At 38.5% G+C, this 14,541-nt stretch overlaps 1 protein-coding gene across 1 annotated transcript; it reads right to left on the reverse strand.

Annotated features, from left to right (window-relative positions):
- Positions 1-7,233: 7,233 nt before the first annotated feature.
- LOC122085099 (2-alkenal reductase (NADP(+)-dependent)-like) lies at positions 7,234-10,719 on the reverse strand. The gene is made up of 5 exons (XM_042653540.1): positions 10,516-10,719; positions 10,215-10,392; positions 9,342-9,508; positions 7,988-8,070; positions 7,234-7,841 (listed from the first exon to the last, which is right to left on the reverse strand). The coding sequence occupies exons 1-5, from the start codon at positions 10,714-10,716 to the stop codon at positions 7,463-7,465; spliced, it is 1,008 nt and encodes a 335-aa protein (XP_042509474.1). The 5' UTR covers positions 10,717-10,719; the 3' UTR covers positions 7,234-7,462.
- Positions 10,720-14,541: the final 3,822 nt, after the last annotated feature.

Genomic DNA, 14,541 nt, shown 5'->3' on the forward strand with positions numbered 1-14,541 from the left:
GCAATGTCCCTAATACGAACATGCCTGATTTTCCCCATGAAAAGCTTGCTTTTATCTAGATTTATTTGTTGGCCAGAAAAATCTTGATACTTCCTCAGAAAATTATTTAGATTTCGAACATACTTAATAGGTGTATTCATGAAAATAAATATGTCATCTGCAAATAAAAGGTGGACCGGCATTACCTCACCTCTAGGCCCCTGAAGGGGTTTGATTTTCCCATCACGAATGAGAGCTTGCATACCTCTGCACAGAACCTCCTCCACTAGAATGAAGAGAATTGGAGACATGGGGTCCCCTTGCCTTAAGCCTCGCTCTACATTGAAATATCCCACAGGACCGCCATTCAAAAGAATAGAGATTTTTGAAGAATAAAGGACCTGCTGAATCCAGTTTACCCCATTTATCAGAGAAGCCAAAACGTTTCAACACTTGCAGTAAAAAATCCCAGGAGATAGTATCAAAGGCCTTCTGAACGTCAATTTTGATTCCTAATCCTTCTCCTTTGGTGGCAGAAAACATGATATTTGCTAGCTCAGAAGCCAAACCAACATTCGAGTGAATCAATTTACCTTTTTGGAACGCCCCCTATTCTTCTGAAGTCAACCTCGGCAGCAAGAAAGACATTCTTGTAGCTAAGATTTTTGATATAACTTTACAGACAAAGTTCCCCATACACAAGGGCCGAAACTTATCCAGCGAGATGGCTCCAGCAACTTTTGGAATCAAAGCTAAAAAATTATTATTTAAACCAGGGGGCATGACGCCTGAGAGAAAGAATTCTCTGACCACTCTAATGAAATCACCTTTCACCACCTCCTAACAATGCCGAAAAAAATGCCCAGGGTAGCCGCCAGGGCCTAGAGAGCTATCCGGATCAAGGTCCCAAACATCCCTCTTGATTTCAACTGCACTCGAAATAGCATCCAAAGAAAGCAAGTCAACCTCATCAACTAAAGTAGGAATGGATTTAAGCATATCCGAATGCTAAGAGACAGACAAACTTTTATGAAAATATTGGAAATAATCTACTATATAGCTCGCGATCCCATCTCTGTCAAAAATCTTTGACCCATTAGATTTTTGAAGCAGTCTGATAGTGTTTCTTGCCCTTCTAATCTTGGCATAAAGGTGAAAGAATTTAAAATTCCTATCACCATGCTTCAGCAAAGTGATGCCATATTTCTTCGCCCAGGGCTTTTCATGGTTCTTTAAAGCATTTAAATAGTCTGTTTTAGTGTCTGCTTCCTTCCCAAATAAATCATCAGTCATCCCCAATATTTCAATTTGACTCTGAATCCCTGCTAGAGCCTTTTTGAATTTATTCAACTCCATATAAAAAATTGGGAAGGATTGCCTAGCCCAAGCTCTAATGATAGGCTTAAGCCTCTTGAGTTTATGAGCTAAGATAAAAGTAGGTGGACCAGAAACATATTGAGACCACGAATCACGAATGAGTTGAATAAAGGATGAATTTTCAGTCCAAAATTTATGCATTCGAAAGGGTCAGTTACCTGGCTTCGGGTAAGCCTCAGAGACCACTAAGATAGGGCAGTGATCAGAGAGATCCCGTTGGAGCACTGATTGAGCACAGTCTTGGAAGTGGTTGAGCCATGCTTCATTGCAGAAACCCCTGTCCAGAACTGTAGCCACATTCCCTCTTATCCTATTGTTTGACTAAGTGAACTTTGGACCATGGGAGGGAATATTAATCAGGGAGTAAGAGTCTATCATAGCTTCAAATTCAGCCGCCGAACCCAGACTGAAGGACCTTGGACCACGCTTTTCATAAGAAGCAAGCGTGGCATTAAAGTCCCCAACCATGAGCCAAGGAGCAGCCGCGACTGGGATGGATGCCAATTCGAGCCATAATTCCCTTCTTTTCACTCTAAAGTTACTGGCATGAATGACAGATAAGAAAACATTATTGGTATTCCAGACGATCTTGATAGATATTTGTTGCTCTGACTTAGAAAAAATAGAAGGCCTAGGAACCCCTCTCTTCCACATCAACCAACCGTTAGGAACCTTGTTCTTCCTATTGTTGTGAATCAGATTAGACTCATATCCAATTTTATTAAAAAATAATGCAGGGAACACAGAAGAGTCAACCATTGGCTCTGTTAAACATATAATGTCAGGATTATGATCTACTATAATTTTTCTCAAGGCCATGCAAGATACAGTCTTCTTAAATCCCCTCACATTCTAGAAAAAAACCTTTATAATCACTTCGACGAGTTTCCCAACCGATCAGACCTTCTGGTCTGCTCAAAATTTGAAATTGCTTTATCCTTCCGGCGGGTGCTTACCCCAACAATTTCTCTTTGCGAAGCTCAAGCAGACAGGTCATCTGCACGAGTGATCTCCTCGTGATGAAGGATGATTGCCCCTCCCTGGATGGTACTTGGCAATATTGAAGTTACTTGGCGCTCGACTTGAACTCAAGACGAAGAAGAATCCAGTTCGTTGGGATCCAAGTGGGTATGGCCATCCTCTAAACCAAACCCGCTAGACCCGCATTGGTGTCCAAGGTGGCCAGAATCAGCCGAAGAATGAGATCATTCGGTCAGCCAAATTTGTAACTCTAGTTGCTGAGTCAGCAAGATGTTGAGGGATAGGGAGAATTATCTCCAAACAGCTATTTCGGGAAGGAGACCAATCAGGATTTGCCTCCCTAAATTGAGAGCCATTATAGACTCTTAAATTAGAAGGGGATTGAAGGAAAGAATGAAAAGAAGATCCTTCCCGATCTGATCGCTGAGTTGGCAACCCATTGCCGCCTCCACCACTGTGCTCCGGCTCCATCACCAGTTCTGGACAAGCACCACCACGGTTGGCATCGCCTTCATCAGCAAAAACCGCTCTAGGGACTCCCATCTCCATGAAACTCTAGGGCTCAACATGTTTTCTGTCGCGGCAGTGATGAATATCATGCCCAACCTTCTTACAATAACCACAACAATCTAGACTGTCTTCATAGATAATTGTTTGAGAAAACCAGAATCGCACATCGATTCCAGGCTACTTTCGCTCAACCTGAATTTCTTCAACCCTCTTGGCGCCCATCTCCAATTCAACCATGACTCTGGCGTAACCTCCCATGGAAGCAAGACGAGTTCGCCAATCAATTGCTATCAGCCTACCAATTGTCTTTGCCATCGTAAGCAGCACCTTCTTATGCCAGTATTCCAAAGGGAGGTCTGTAAAATGAATCCAGACCATCTTTGTAACAGGCTGCTTGTCATTAACATTAAAATCCATCCTCCATCTTTGAAATCTAATTAGTTGGGATCCAACCCGAATCGAATTTCTCTTCCATATAGCCACCATGTCTGTCTCCAATTCAAACTGAAGAAGAAAAAAACCTTTCCCCATTGGTACAAAAGCAGATCTTCCCTTCAAAGACCAGGCATCTTTGGCATCTCGTCTGATATCATCCATGGACACAAATTTAAAGTTCATTCTCCCGATAAGAGCAAACTTAAATTTTTCAAGACGTTCCTCATATGCCTCTTGTGGGATGATTACAATCGTTAAAGATCCAACCTGTACAGGATCAGGCAAATTGTCAAGTACAGGAAGCGCTCCTTCCACTATCGTTGAGTAAGAGACTTTCTCCTTGGGGGCGACTGGAGTAGAATCAGGAAGAGGGTCAGGGGCGCCTAATCCCATGGGCGTTCGCTCCATCGGCTTTCAGAATTCCATGAGAAGGGATTGTCTTCCACGGTCTGGAGGCCTTCCACCATGACCATATCCATCGCCGAGTTCCATAGCACTTAGCTCTATTTTTCACTTATGAAGGCGAACTTGAGTTATCTAACTTGTTTATTAACCATACAATATATGCCTAATACTATTACTATCAAATAGTACACACGAAAACCTTTCTGATGATATCCAGATCATCAAAACGAACGATTGAATCAGGGGCATCTTCCCTCTTTGTTCTTTATTTATGGCCAAAGGTTTCCAATTGGCTATCTCATTTTGAGTTTGGCCAAAGAATGCATCATCAATTGGTTTAGAATTTCATTTGCATTGTTCCTATATTCAACTTGTATTCATCTGATCATGTGCTAAGTTTGAGATTCATATAACTATTCTATGACCTACGTATTATTTTTTCAATAGAAGATTCAAAATTTCATTAAAATGAACAAAAGAAAAATACATGACTCATTTAAAAAATACACAAAAAACTGATTTTAAGCTCCCACCTTCGGCATTGCCATCAACAGGGGAAAAATCAGCTAAAATAAAAAACGGTATCTAGGCCTATATTCCGCATCTTGGGCAACCTCATCCATTATATGCTTGGGAAGAGGAACATTTTTCCCTGAAATTCCAGCTTTTTCTGCATCCCTTGGTAAAAAATCAGCAATGCATTTAGCCCCCCTAAAACAGTGTGTTATTTTCCAAACTATTGAGTTCAAAAAAGGTTCCAGCAAAAATCCATTCCTGAGTAATGCACCATGGGATGGATCTAGCTTGAACAACCACCACCACCGCTACAGAGTCAGATTCGATCCAAAGAGAGGTCACCCCCAAGACTTTTGCCATTTGAATACCTTCCATCAAAGCTTGGAATTCTGCAACATGATTGGACTAAACTCCAAGGAACACTTTGAAAGAGCCAATCACTATGCCTAGAGTATTGCGAATAACTCCGCCTGACGTGCCCATCCAGGGTTACCAATTGAGCTACCATCCACGTTTAGTTTCACCCATCCAAGCATTGGTTTGCACCAAAAACTTCCAAAATCTTTGTAGGACGACAAGGGTCAATGGGCCCAGATTCTGACAATAAATAAGATCAGAAAGTTGTTTTACCTAATCTCGAAGTGACTTTTGAATCCTAAAAATCTCTCTTGATCTTTTCAAAGATACAGTAGGCATTGAGCTTCCTATTTTCATAGTGCCTAGCATTCCATTCTTTCCAAAGATTGTCTGCCACATAATACTTATGAGAATTATTAGATCATTTGAACAAGGGCCATTGAGAAACAATAGAAAATTCCTTGTATATAATTGACAACATGGCTTAAGTCTCTAATAAAACGCCAAATGTGACACAAACTATTTAGAAAATTTCACATGTCTCCAACAATCAAATTGCCAAGTCATCATATCCACATAGCAAAAAAATAGGAATCTAGATCCCCTCCCCTATAGGTAACTACTTCACCCCATCTCACACCTTTGGGGTGTGTGGAGACCATACCCCATGGATCGAAATCCTCTACAGCGATAATTCTTGGGGAGGCTGTCGGAGGGTCGACACGTGTCATTGTCCATTAGTATGGTGGATTGAGGGTTTGCCAGTCTGAAATTTGGCTTTTGAAATGAACCGGTTCATTTCATTGACCAAAACCCCCCAAAACCTAAGGTTCGATCCTCTGCTTCTATCTCTTCTTCTTCTATTCTATTTAGATGAAGCATAGCAGGTTCCTTTACCGTGAGACGCTGATCGTGGGAAAAACTAGCGCTCTTCATCATTTTTCTCCGAGCATTCTTCCCGTCCATCATTCATCTCTCTCATTCGAACGAAGAAAGCAAATCAATCGACGTAACGCTAGGTCTCTTGATCCCTTCTTCTCTAGCTGTGCAATAGCGACCTGGTTTGTGTTTCTTTTTCTTATGTTGGTTTTGCTTGGTAAAGATGATGACTTGGTTTGTGTATCTTTTTTTTTCTTTTTTTTGTACTCTTTTTTATTTCATCCTTCTCTATCGATACATCGGATTTATGGTTGTTTTACCTCGAGTTGCTTGCTTAATTTCACAAACAATGTAAAGGAACCTGCTATGCTTCGTCTGAATAGAAGAGAAGAAGAAGAAGAGATAGAAGCAGAGGATCAAACCTTAGGTTTTGGTGGTTTTGGGGGGTTTTGGTCGATGACATGAACCTGTTCATTTCAAAAGTCAGATTTCAAACCCTCAATCCACCATACCCGTGGATGAGGCCATGTGTCGCCATCGCATGTACCCTCCGCCAGAAGTTGGAAACAGATTTGGACAGGGAAGGCCAACCCTAATTGTTATTTTTTATTGGTGACTAAGTATTATTTTTAGGTAGAAGTAGGCATCATGAGAATCTAATCTCGTAAATGCTTGATGAATGCTAGTTTAAAGAAAGAAATTAAGAATAATGAACATTTAGTCCAATCAAAACCTTTGAAAGATACATGAAACAGTTGATATATATAGGCACCGTTTGACAATGTTCTGTTTCTGCTGTTTCTGGGTTTTCTTGTTCCCAGAAATGGAGAAACAACCTAAAAAGAGTTTGATAAAGTTGTTCCGTTTCACCCGTTTCTAGAAACATAAATCAAAATTTATGCCTATTTATAATTCTAGAAATGACTTTGAAGAAACAAGTCAGATATGACTTTGACGAAACAAGTTTGACTTGTTTTGTCATTTCTAGAAATGAATTTGAGAGAAGAAAAAAAAAAAAAGGCTGTTGTGGCCGATGAATCTCTCAACTATTTGAACCTAAAAAGAGGCAACCGAACCCTCTCTCCCTTTTGAGCGTCTGATGATACTATTGGGCTTTTTAGTGGCATAAGTCTGCAAAAAAAGTTTCGAGAAATAGGTTTATTAAACACCAAAAAATCCATTTTTGTTTCCGAAAACATGAAAAGCAGTTTCTAGTGTTTCTAGACACAGAAATAGCAGAAACGTTATCAAATGGTGCGATAGTCATGACCCACCTAGCTAAAAGGCCAGAACACATGGATTTTGAAGATTTTAATTGGCAACTTTCTCTCTGAAAATGGTACAAGTGATGACGATTATATAATAGGGGCTGGGGATAAGAGTAGAAATTGAAAATTAATAATCTAACCCAAAAATTGGATAAGATTCTAGAAAATGAACATAATAGGCATCGTTTGATAATGTTTCTGAAAAACTAAATTATGTTGGGACAAAAAGAGTTTTAAGATGCAGAAAAAAGTCTACTAGTCAAATAAAATAATATGTTTTGAAAACAGATTTTTTTTTTCTTTTGGAGGGTGTGGTGCTTATTCTAAAAGTCAATAACAAGTCAACAACAAGGATTGGATTACTTTTTTTTTTTGGTAGAAGGATTGGATTACTAGTGGTGGTAAAATTTCTCTCTACTTTACTTATAATATTTATAATTGTACATAGGACTTTTTCTTTTAATAGGTAATATCAAATTTATTGGGAAGAAAAAGAAAAAACAATGTACAAATACTAGGGGGCTACCCTCTTAGCCACTCAAAGACATGCCTTCCATACACAAAGGAGACCCATAGAACCTTAACTTCAACAAGAAGGATCAATCCACAACAAAAAACCAAAAGGGATGGCCCAAAAGAGGACTTGACACTAAATACATACAGAACTGAACTATCTAGAGGAGTACCATCATAAGGGTTAAATTCCTAAGTTCTCCACAAGGTATGGATTCCTAGGGTTATCATAAGGTATTCATTCATTCATGAGAGACACGAATAACCGGTTTTCCAACTGTTTGGCCAGCAAAGAGTCTTATTAAGGCAGAAGGTCCTTTCTCAAGGCCTTCAATAATATCTTCTGTATATACCAACTTCCCTTCTTTGATGTATTGAAGAGTAAAATCCAGAAACTTGGGATAGAGGTGATAGTGATCATGAACTACAAAACCCTCCATTCGAATCCTCTTAGAGATGAGGTTAAACAAATTGTGAACTCCTTCATGTTGCTCAAGGTTGAATTGTGAGATCATTCCACACGCAGCAATGCGGCCATGGTGTCTCATGTTGAGTAAAACTGCATCCAGCATTTTACCACCTACGTTCTCAAAGTAAATGTCAATACCATCTGGGAAGTACCTGCAATTAATTAACCAATAATAAAAGGAGATAATCAATTAACAAACCTCTTGGAAGTAAAAGGAAATTTAGAAATATATATTACAAATATAATGGGAAAAAAGGAGTTAGAGGGAGGATAGTTATGTAAATGAAATTAAATTTACCTTTTCAAAGCTGCAGCCAAATCATGCTCTTTTTTGTAGTTGAAAGCCTCATCAAACCGAAACTTGTTCTTCAATAAATTGACCTTAATTAACAGACAACAAAAAATAAATATGATCAATGATAAAATATTCAAAATTAGTAGAAGAATTAAAGGATCAAATTTTTTATTTTATTTTTTAATCTGTAGCTGATTTTCGATGGGTTCATGTTTTATAGGGTTGCGTTTGGTAACGTTCCAGAAAAACATTTTTGGAGTTTTTTTCGTTCTATGAAAACGAAAAAACTGAATCAAGTGTTTGGTGCATTTATGGTGTGTTTCGTTATTTATTTATTTTTTTAATAAAAAGTGAGAAAAAAATGATAGAAACGAGAATTGACGGAACAACAAAAGGTAGTTTTGTCGTTCCAGTCTCATTCAAAAAAAAAAAAAGAGGGCATTTTGACATAGAAACTGAAATTTCTGTTTTTAATACGAAACGTCATTTTTGAAACAAAAACGTTATCAAACGTAACCTTCGACCTATCCACCTAAAGCCAACCAAAGAGATTTTAGGTTTTTTATAAAATTAAGGGACAATTTCCTAACTCGTTCCTCTTTTACGTCCAGTATCTTCCACGTGCCAACTAAAGAAAAGAAGATAGTGGTTAAAATGTCAGAAGTTAGGCTTTGATACAAGGACTTCAAGCAGTTAATAAGCATAGATGGGAAAAATAGAGGTTTGAATGGACGGTAAGCAAATGGTGGATTGGCTTAGAGTAAGAAGGCAAGAAAGTATGACCTTGCGACATGTTTATCTTGTTGTGTGCTAGTTTTAAAACTCTTATTTTAAGTCTGTAAATCTGATAAAGTGTAACAGATCCTTAGAAGTGGTGGCAAATGACTAGGCCATGAAGGTGACGTTTCACAACTTAAGATGTTATAATCAGGATGTGGACTCGTTTTAGTTATCATAATCCATGTTCTTCTTTAGCATAAAAAATGGGGACAATTTTCTCGATGTACTAAATTAAACAATACTTATCTATTTATTTGTTAACAAGGAATCTCTTGAACTTAATTGCCTGATTTTATGGTCACACCCAAGAATAAACCCTGGTTATATGCAGTCATACTTAATTCGTGTAACAGATCAGTCATAGGGAGATTCAAATTGGAGAGGTCTGTTAACACCCGATTAAAACAATTATAATTGAAAAAACAAGTAGCTTTACATGAAAAGTATATGTAAAATAAAGTCAAACCTACTTATTTTGTAATTCTTTTTTTATCCAGTAGATGTAGAAAATTTTTCTTATATTTAATAGACACAACAATCAATAATGAATTCTTGTGGTGGGCTCATCAAGTCTTACCTTGTCATCAGAGCCAGCGCTTCCAACTACATAGCAACCCATCAACTTAGCAAATTGTCCAACAATCTGCCCAACTCCACCATATGCTGATGACACAAAGACATACTCTCCTTTCTTAGGAGAACAAAGCTCAAAGAAACCAGCATAAGCACTTAGACCTGGCATACCTACAATGCACCCAACATCCAGCATTTAGATGAAGTATTGTCAAAATTTTAACAATTGGGAGAAAGAAGGCTGCCCGGTCTTGTGTCCCTACAACCAGACACAGGGGGTGGCGAAAAGACCACCTTTCCCCTTGCTTGGATGCTTGTGCACCTCTCATGGTTAGTCCCTCCACTGGTGCAATGTACACACGACCAGGTAGTGATCCCCAGCCTCCTTATATATTATTGAAAGATCAAAGGATAGAAGGTTAATATCATACTTTCATAAGTTAGACTAAAGACAAATCAGAAGATTTAAAGCATAATTATGAGACAAAAAATTGCATTCAGAGATGCAATTGTAGGAATTATCATTTCTTAAAGAATAAACAACTCGTTTGAAATTCCAGAAAAAAAAAGGAGGACGAATTCATAGTGGAAAGCTGGGTATGCTAGTGGTAATACCCAAATCTATGCCTATCTCTCTCCCCTCCCCTAGAAAAGTCCCCTATGCCCCTCCCATCCCAACCCTTGATTGGTTGAGCGCTAGTTCTAGAGAACCTATCGGCGTGTCCAACTTCCTCCCTACCCAAAATTTCATTACACGAATTAAAGTAATCATAAGAATTGCTTAAATAAGGACAAAATTATGATTTTATTGGTTTAGAGACCAAAACCCAGAACAAATCAGTTTTGATTGAGATCCTAGTCCATCATGTGCACTTACCCAAAATTCCAGTATAGTAAGAGAGAGGTACATCAGTGTTGTGAATCTTAAACAAGGACTCAGGTGTCTTAATGAGGCTGTACTCTTCCCATGTAGTGATCCCCCATACAAAGTCACCTTCTTTAAAGTCTGGATGATCAGAATCCAAGACTTTAGCTACTCCAAACCCACGGATAGCCTGCATTTAAATTAGAAAATTCAAATTAAATTACTCTAACAAGGGAGATGAGATCTCTAGAGTTAATTAAACTCTTAACATAAATCAAATGGTGTGAGTTGAAACAAGAAGTTTGAGTCTCACCAAGCCAGGCTCGATTAAGAGTATTTTTGTTCTGGGATCACAAGCTAAGTAGATATTCTTCACCAGAATGGCTTTGGAGTCTTGAGGAACCTTTAGATGGGTGGTGCTTGTGCTCAAAACCATGTCTGTTTCTTTGAGTGGCCCATGTACATAGTCTCTGAAGACAACTTGCTTGTTGCTAACTTCTTCTCCTTTGGTCATATTCAATAGCCCAAAACTACAGAGAGGTATGGGTATCTCTTCCTTTCTAGGTATAAAGATTTCTCACTCAAATAGATAATTTCTCTCTTAATTTGGCTATTTATAGGTAAATCAAGTGGAAGATGAACTCAGATCCTCTCCCCTGTAGGAAACACCCTTTTCAATCTCACACCATCCATGGGTGTGGGACCCACACCCCAAAGGAGCAAGATGGAGTTGGATGGTTACCCTCAGGGTAGGATCCTGACTTAGAGATCTGATATGAAGTCACCCCAACTGTCAGCATGTTAAGGTTCACTTGGGTTTTTTTGTTTTTTAGGAGGCTGCTGTCAGAAAAATCAAGCCACGACCCATACAATGTTTCATTTGAAATTGGCTATCCCATCTTTTGAGTTTTGAGTATTCTCCATAAAATAAGAATACATCATCAATGAGGTCACAATTTTCAACATCTAATGATATTTTAATTTTAAAACTCATATGACTAATCTAACTATTATTATAATATTTATGAAAATTGTTTAAAAAATTAAATACAATTTAAGATCGTTTAAATAAGGGCCATTTAGAAAAATGGAAAATTCCCTATTTATGATGGATAATATGACTGAAGGCTTTAATATTACACCAAATTTGACACATAAGCCGCCATATATGTGTCAAAAAGGCAACCTTGATATTTTATAAAGAAAAGAAGTTGGAAGTAGATTTGTATACGCAACGCAAACTTTGATATTTTTATTTTTATTTTTTTTCTGACAAGTGAGCGCCCACCTTAATTTGTGATTTAGTGACTAAGTATTATTTTTGAGGTAGAAATAGGCATCATGAGAATCTAATCCTGAACATGCTTGACTTATCAAGAAGGTCTAAACATATGGATTTTGAAGATTTTAAATGGTATCTCCCTCCTAAGATGACACCGCAAGACGTATACGCAGCCTTACCCTGGTAAACAGATTATTTTTTTAGGAGAATCTATTTGTAGCTAAGGTGGGTACTAGGGGTGTCAATTCATGGCCCGACCCGACTAAATCGATCGGGACTGACCGTTTATAGATCGGCCCAGCCCGGACCGTTTATTAAATGTGTCGGGCTTGAGCCCGGCCCGTTTATAAATGGTCGGTCTCGGTTTTGCTACTTGGACCGTTGGGCACCCGACTGAGACCGACCGAATAACGCCCTACCGAGACCGGCCTATTGTGCACCGACTTGGCCAGACCCTTTAATGATTGTAGAATACCTATTTTACCCCTCCCCCCAATTAAAGAATAAAAACTAAAAAGTAAAGACATGTTCACATTTTAAATAATGGTTATATTTGGTATCATTTATTGATTTATTTTCATTTTTTTGGGCTTGCATGAGTGGACCGGAATATAAGTGCACATTTTAAAGAGGGTCCGTTTAAAAACCGGTTAAAACCCGTTTAACATTAAATATGTCTGTAGCCCGATTAAGTCCCGACTAAAGCCCGATTAAAGTAGCCTGATTATAACCCGAAGCCGACCGACCGAATATAAAATGTACCATGCCCTCAATAACTAAGCCCGATTAGTTAAATGGATGGACACGTTGTAGCCTTTGAAAGTCTTCAAGCCCGATTAAGCCCGATCGAAACTGACCGGCCCGACCAGTTGACACCCCTAGTGGGTACAACATAAATTGTAACCTCTCTTTTTATGTCCATCAATAGATAATCATTGTTTTATTTGATTAATTAGCATTTCACTTTTAGTGTATGGTAGGAAAATTTGTTTACAGTTTCCATTGTATACGCATGAAGATAATTTTATTGTCATATACATGAAGAGAGTGGAGTTAACTTGCTGGAGTCACCGGTAATGGCCGGAATAGGCCGGTTTGTACTAGTTTGTTGTTGGACTCTCTCTCTCTCTTTTTCTCTCTCTCTCTCTCTCACACAACCGGCCAATGATAGTCATGGTTGGTACCTCCCCTTCCGACCACTTAGGCATCAAATTCAGAGATATCTAAGCCAAGTCTCAAACTACCTCAAGAACAGCTGTCTATGGACCAATGTCCCAGAACTCAACCTAACTGGGCCTTAATTGTTAGGAATGTAAATGGATAGTCAAAAATCTGAGTTCGATTCGCTTTCGTATTCATTTAGAGATATCCGTATTCGAAAACTCACTATCCAAAAATTATCTGTATCCGTCTGAAAACTAAACTAATGCGTATATGGAAATCCCAATATCCGATAAGATACTATCCGATCTGTTTAAAACTCAATAAGTTATGCATCATGATTACCAATGTGAACCCTTTTCACCATACCACCTTTAACTTCTTCATTCATGTTTTCTATTTTAAATTCCCTTTCAAGTTTTAAGTTTCTCATCACTTCATTGGAATTACGGTCTGTATTTTGACAAGGGTTTAAAATTGCCCCTTTACCTTTTGTTTTTTCGGTTTCTTTGCTCCTGCTTTCTTCCTTTCTTCAATAATGACCACTGCATATGGTGAGTTCCAAATCTTCTGATGCTTTGTCGAAGGCTAAGCATGGGTGATCGAAGACCGCAAAGGTTTTTAGATGGTGAGATTATTGAATCAAACATCTGGTGTTATGAAACATCTTCTCGTAGATGCATAGATTAGATGAAATGGATTGGTGTTACTGATTCTTATTTTTTTCTTCTATTATTGGATGCCTACTCACTTGACTTATTTTGTGTATGTATTTTTGGCGGCAAAGATCATTTGGATTTGCAGGTACAAACGATAAGAGCAATGTGTCAACCGAAAGGGTAAATTTCTTTTCCCCTCTTCCCATGATGCTTTCTAGTACCTTAGTTGTTGTGGGTGGGTAGTAAGTAATTGTATTGATAGAAGAAAAGGTGGTTTACCAGCACTGTAGAGGAAACAATGTAGATCACCCAAATAGAGCTTGCTATAACAGTGGGTATGGTAACCGGAATGTGTATATAGATCTTCAAAACTAAATCTTTTTGCCCTTTTGCAGATAACAATCTTCAAACCCTATGTTTGACCCCTCAAAGTGACGATATCTTAATTTGGATGGTGGAGATTGACCCCTAGTTCTTGCCTAGATTCGAGGGCTCTTAATGAGTAAGCCTTTGCTAAAAAAATCGGACTGAATAATATCTGTAATCCTTTTAAAAATCGAATTCGGATTTCATACCATTCTACATATCTGATCAAATAAACGAACTGAATTTGAAGAGCGGATTAGTAAACGAATTCGAATTCGGATAGTACCTTATTCGAATCTAATCAGTTTACATCCCTAGGTATGGTCGTCTAGCATTATACCAACAAGAGACTAACGACCTTCATTACCCCATCTAGTGAATGTTCATCCCCATTGAGCACATGTTTCATCCAAGATCTATCTCTATCATCCACGTTTTATATGATCCATCACTTGATCATGGGATAACGACATCCATAATCGTTTCCAAACTTAACCAATGCTAACAAACCTAAATATGGTCAAGCTAAGCAATTACCAGACTTGAGGAACTATAATCGGGTTAACTGTTATGATCAGGTTAGCCGTTATGAGATCAGCCACCTTAGCTTGTACATTGATCGATCCACCAACAGCATACGACCCACGTCAGTAAGGAAAGCGACTTGTCGTCCAACAGGTAGAGTCACCGACCACCATATAAAGGAGACTTACTAAAATTTAGGGTAAGAATGGTCCTGCCTGTTTTCCCTTCTCTTAATACTGGAATACTAAGTCAGAGCCTCTTTCCTGGAGTGACCCTCTGGGCTAGTTTTCTTATATGTGGTCTACAGTTCCTGACTGAGCTGGAAATTGTAGTAACACCCGTCTTC

The sequence above is a fragment of the Macadamia integrifolia genome, chromosome 7, assembly GCF_013358625.1.
Source record: "Macadamia integrifolia cultivar HAES 741 chromosome 7, SCU_Mint_v3, whole genome shotgun sequence".
Lineage (NCBI taxonomy): Eukaryota > Viridiplantae > Streptophyta > Magnoliopsida > Proteales > Proteaceae > Macadamia > Macadamia integrifolia.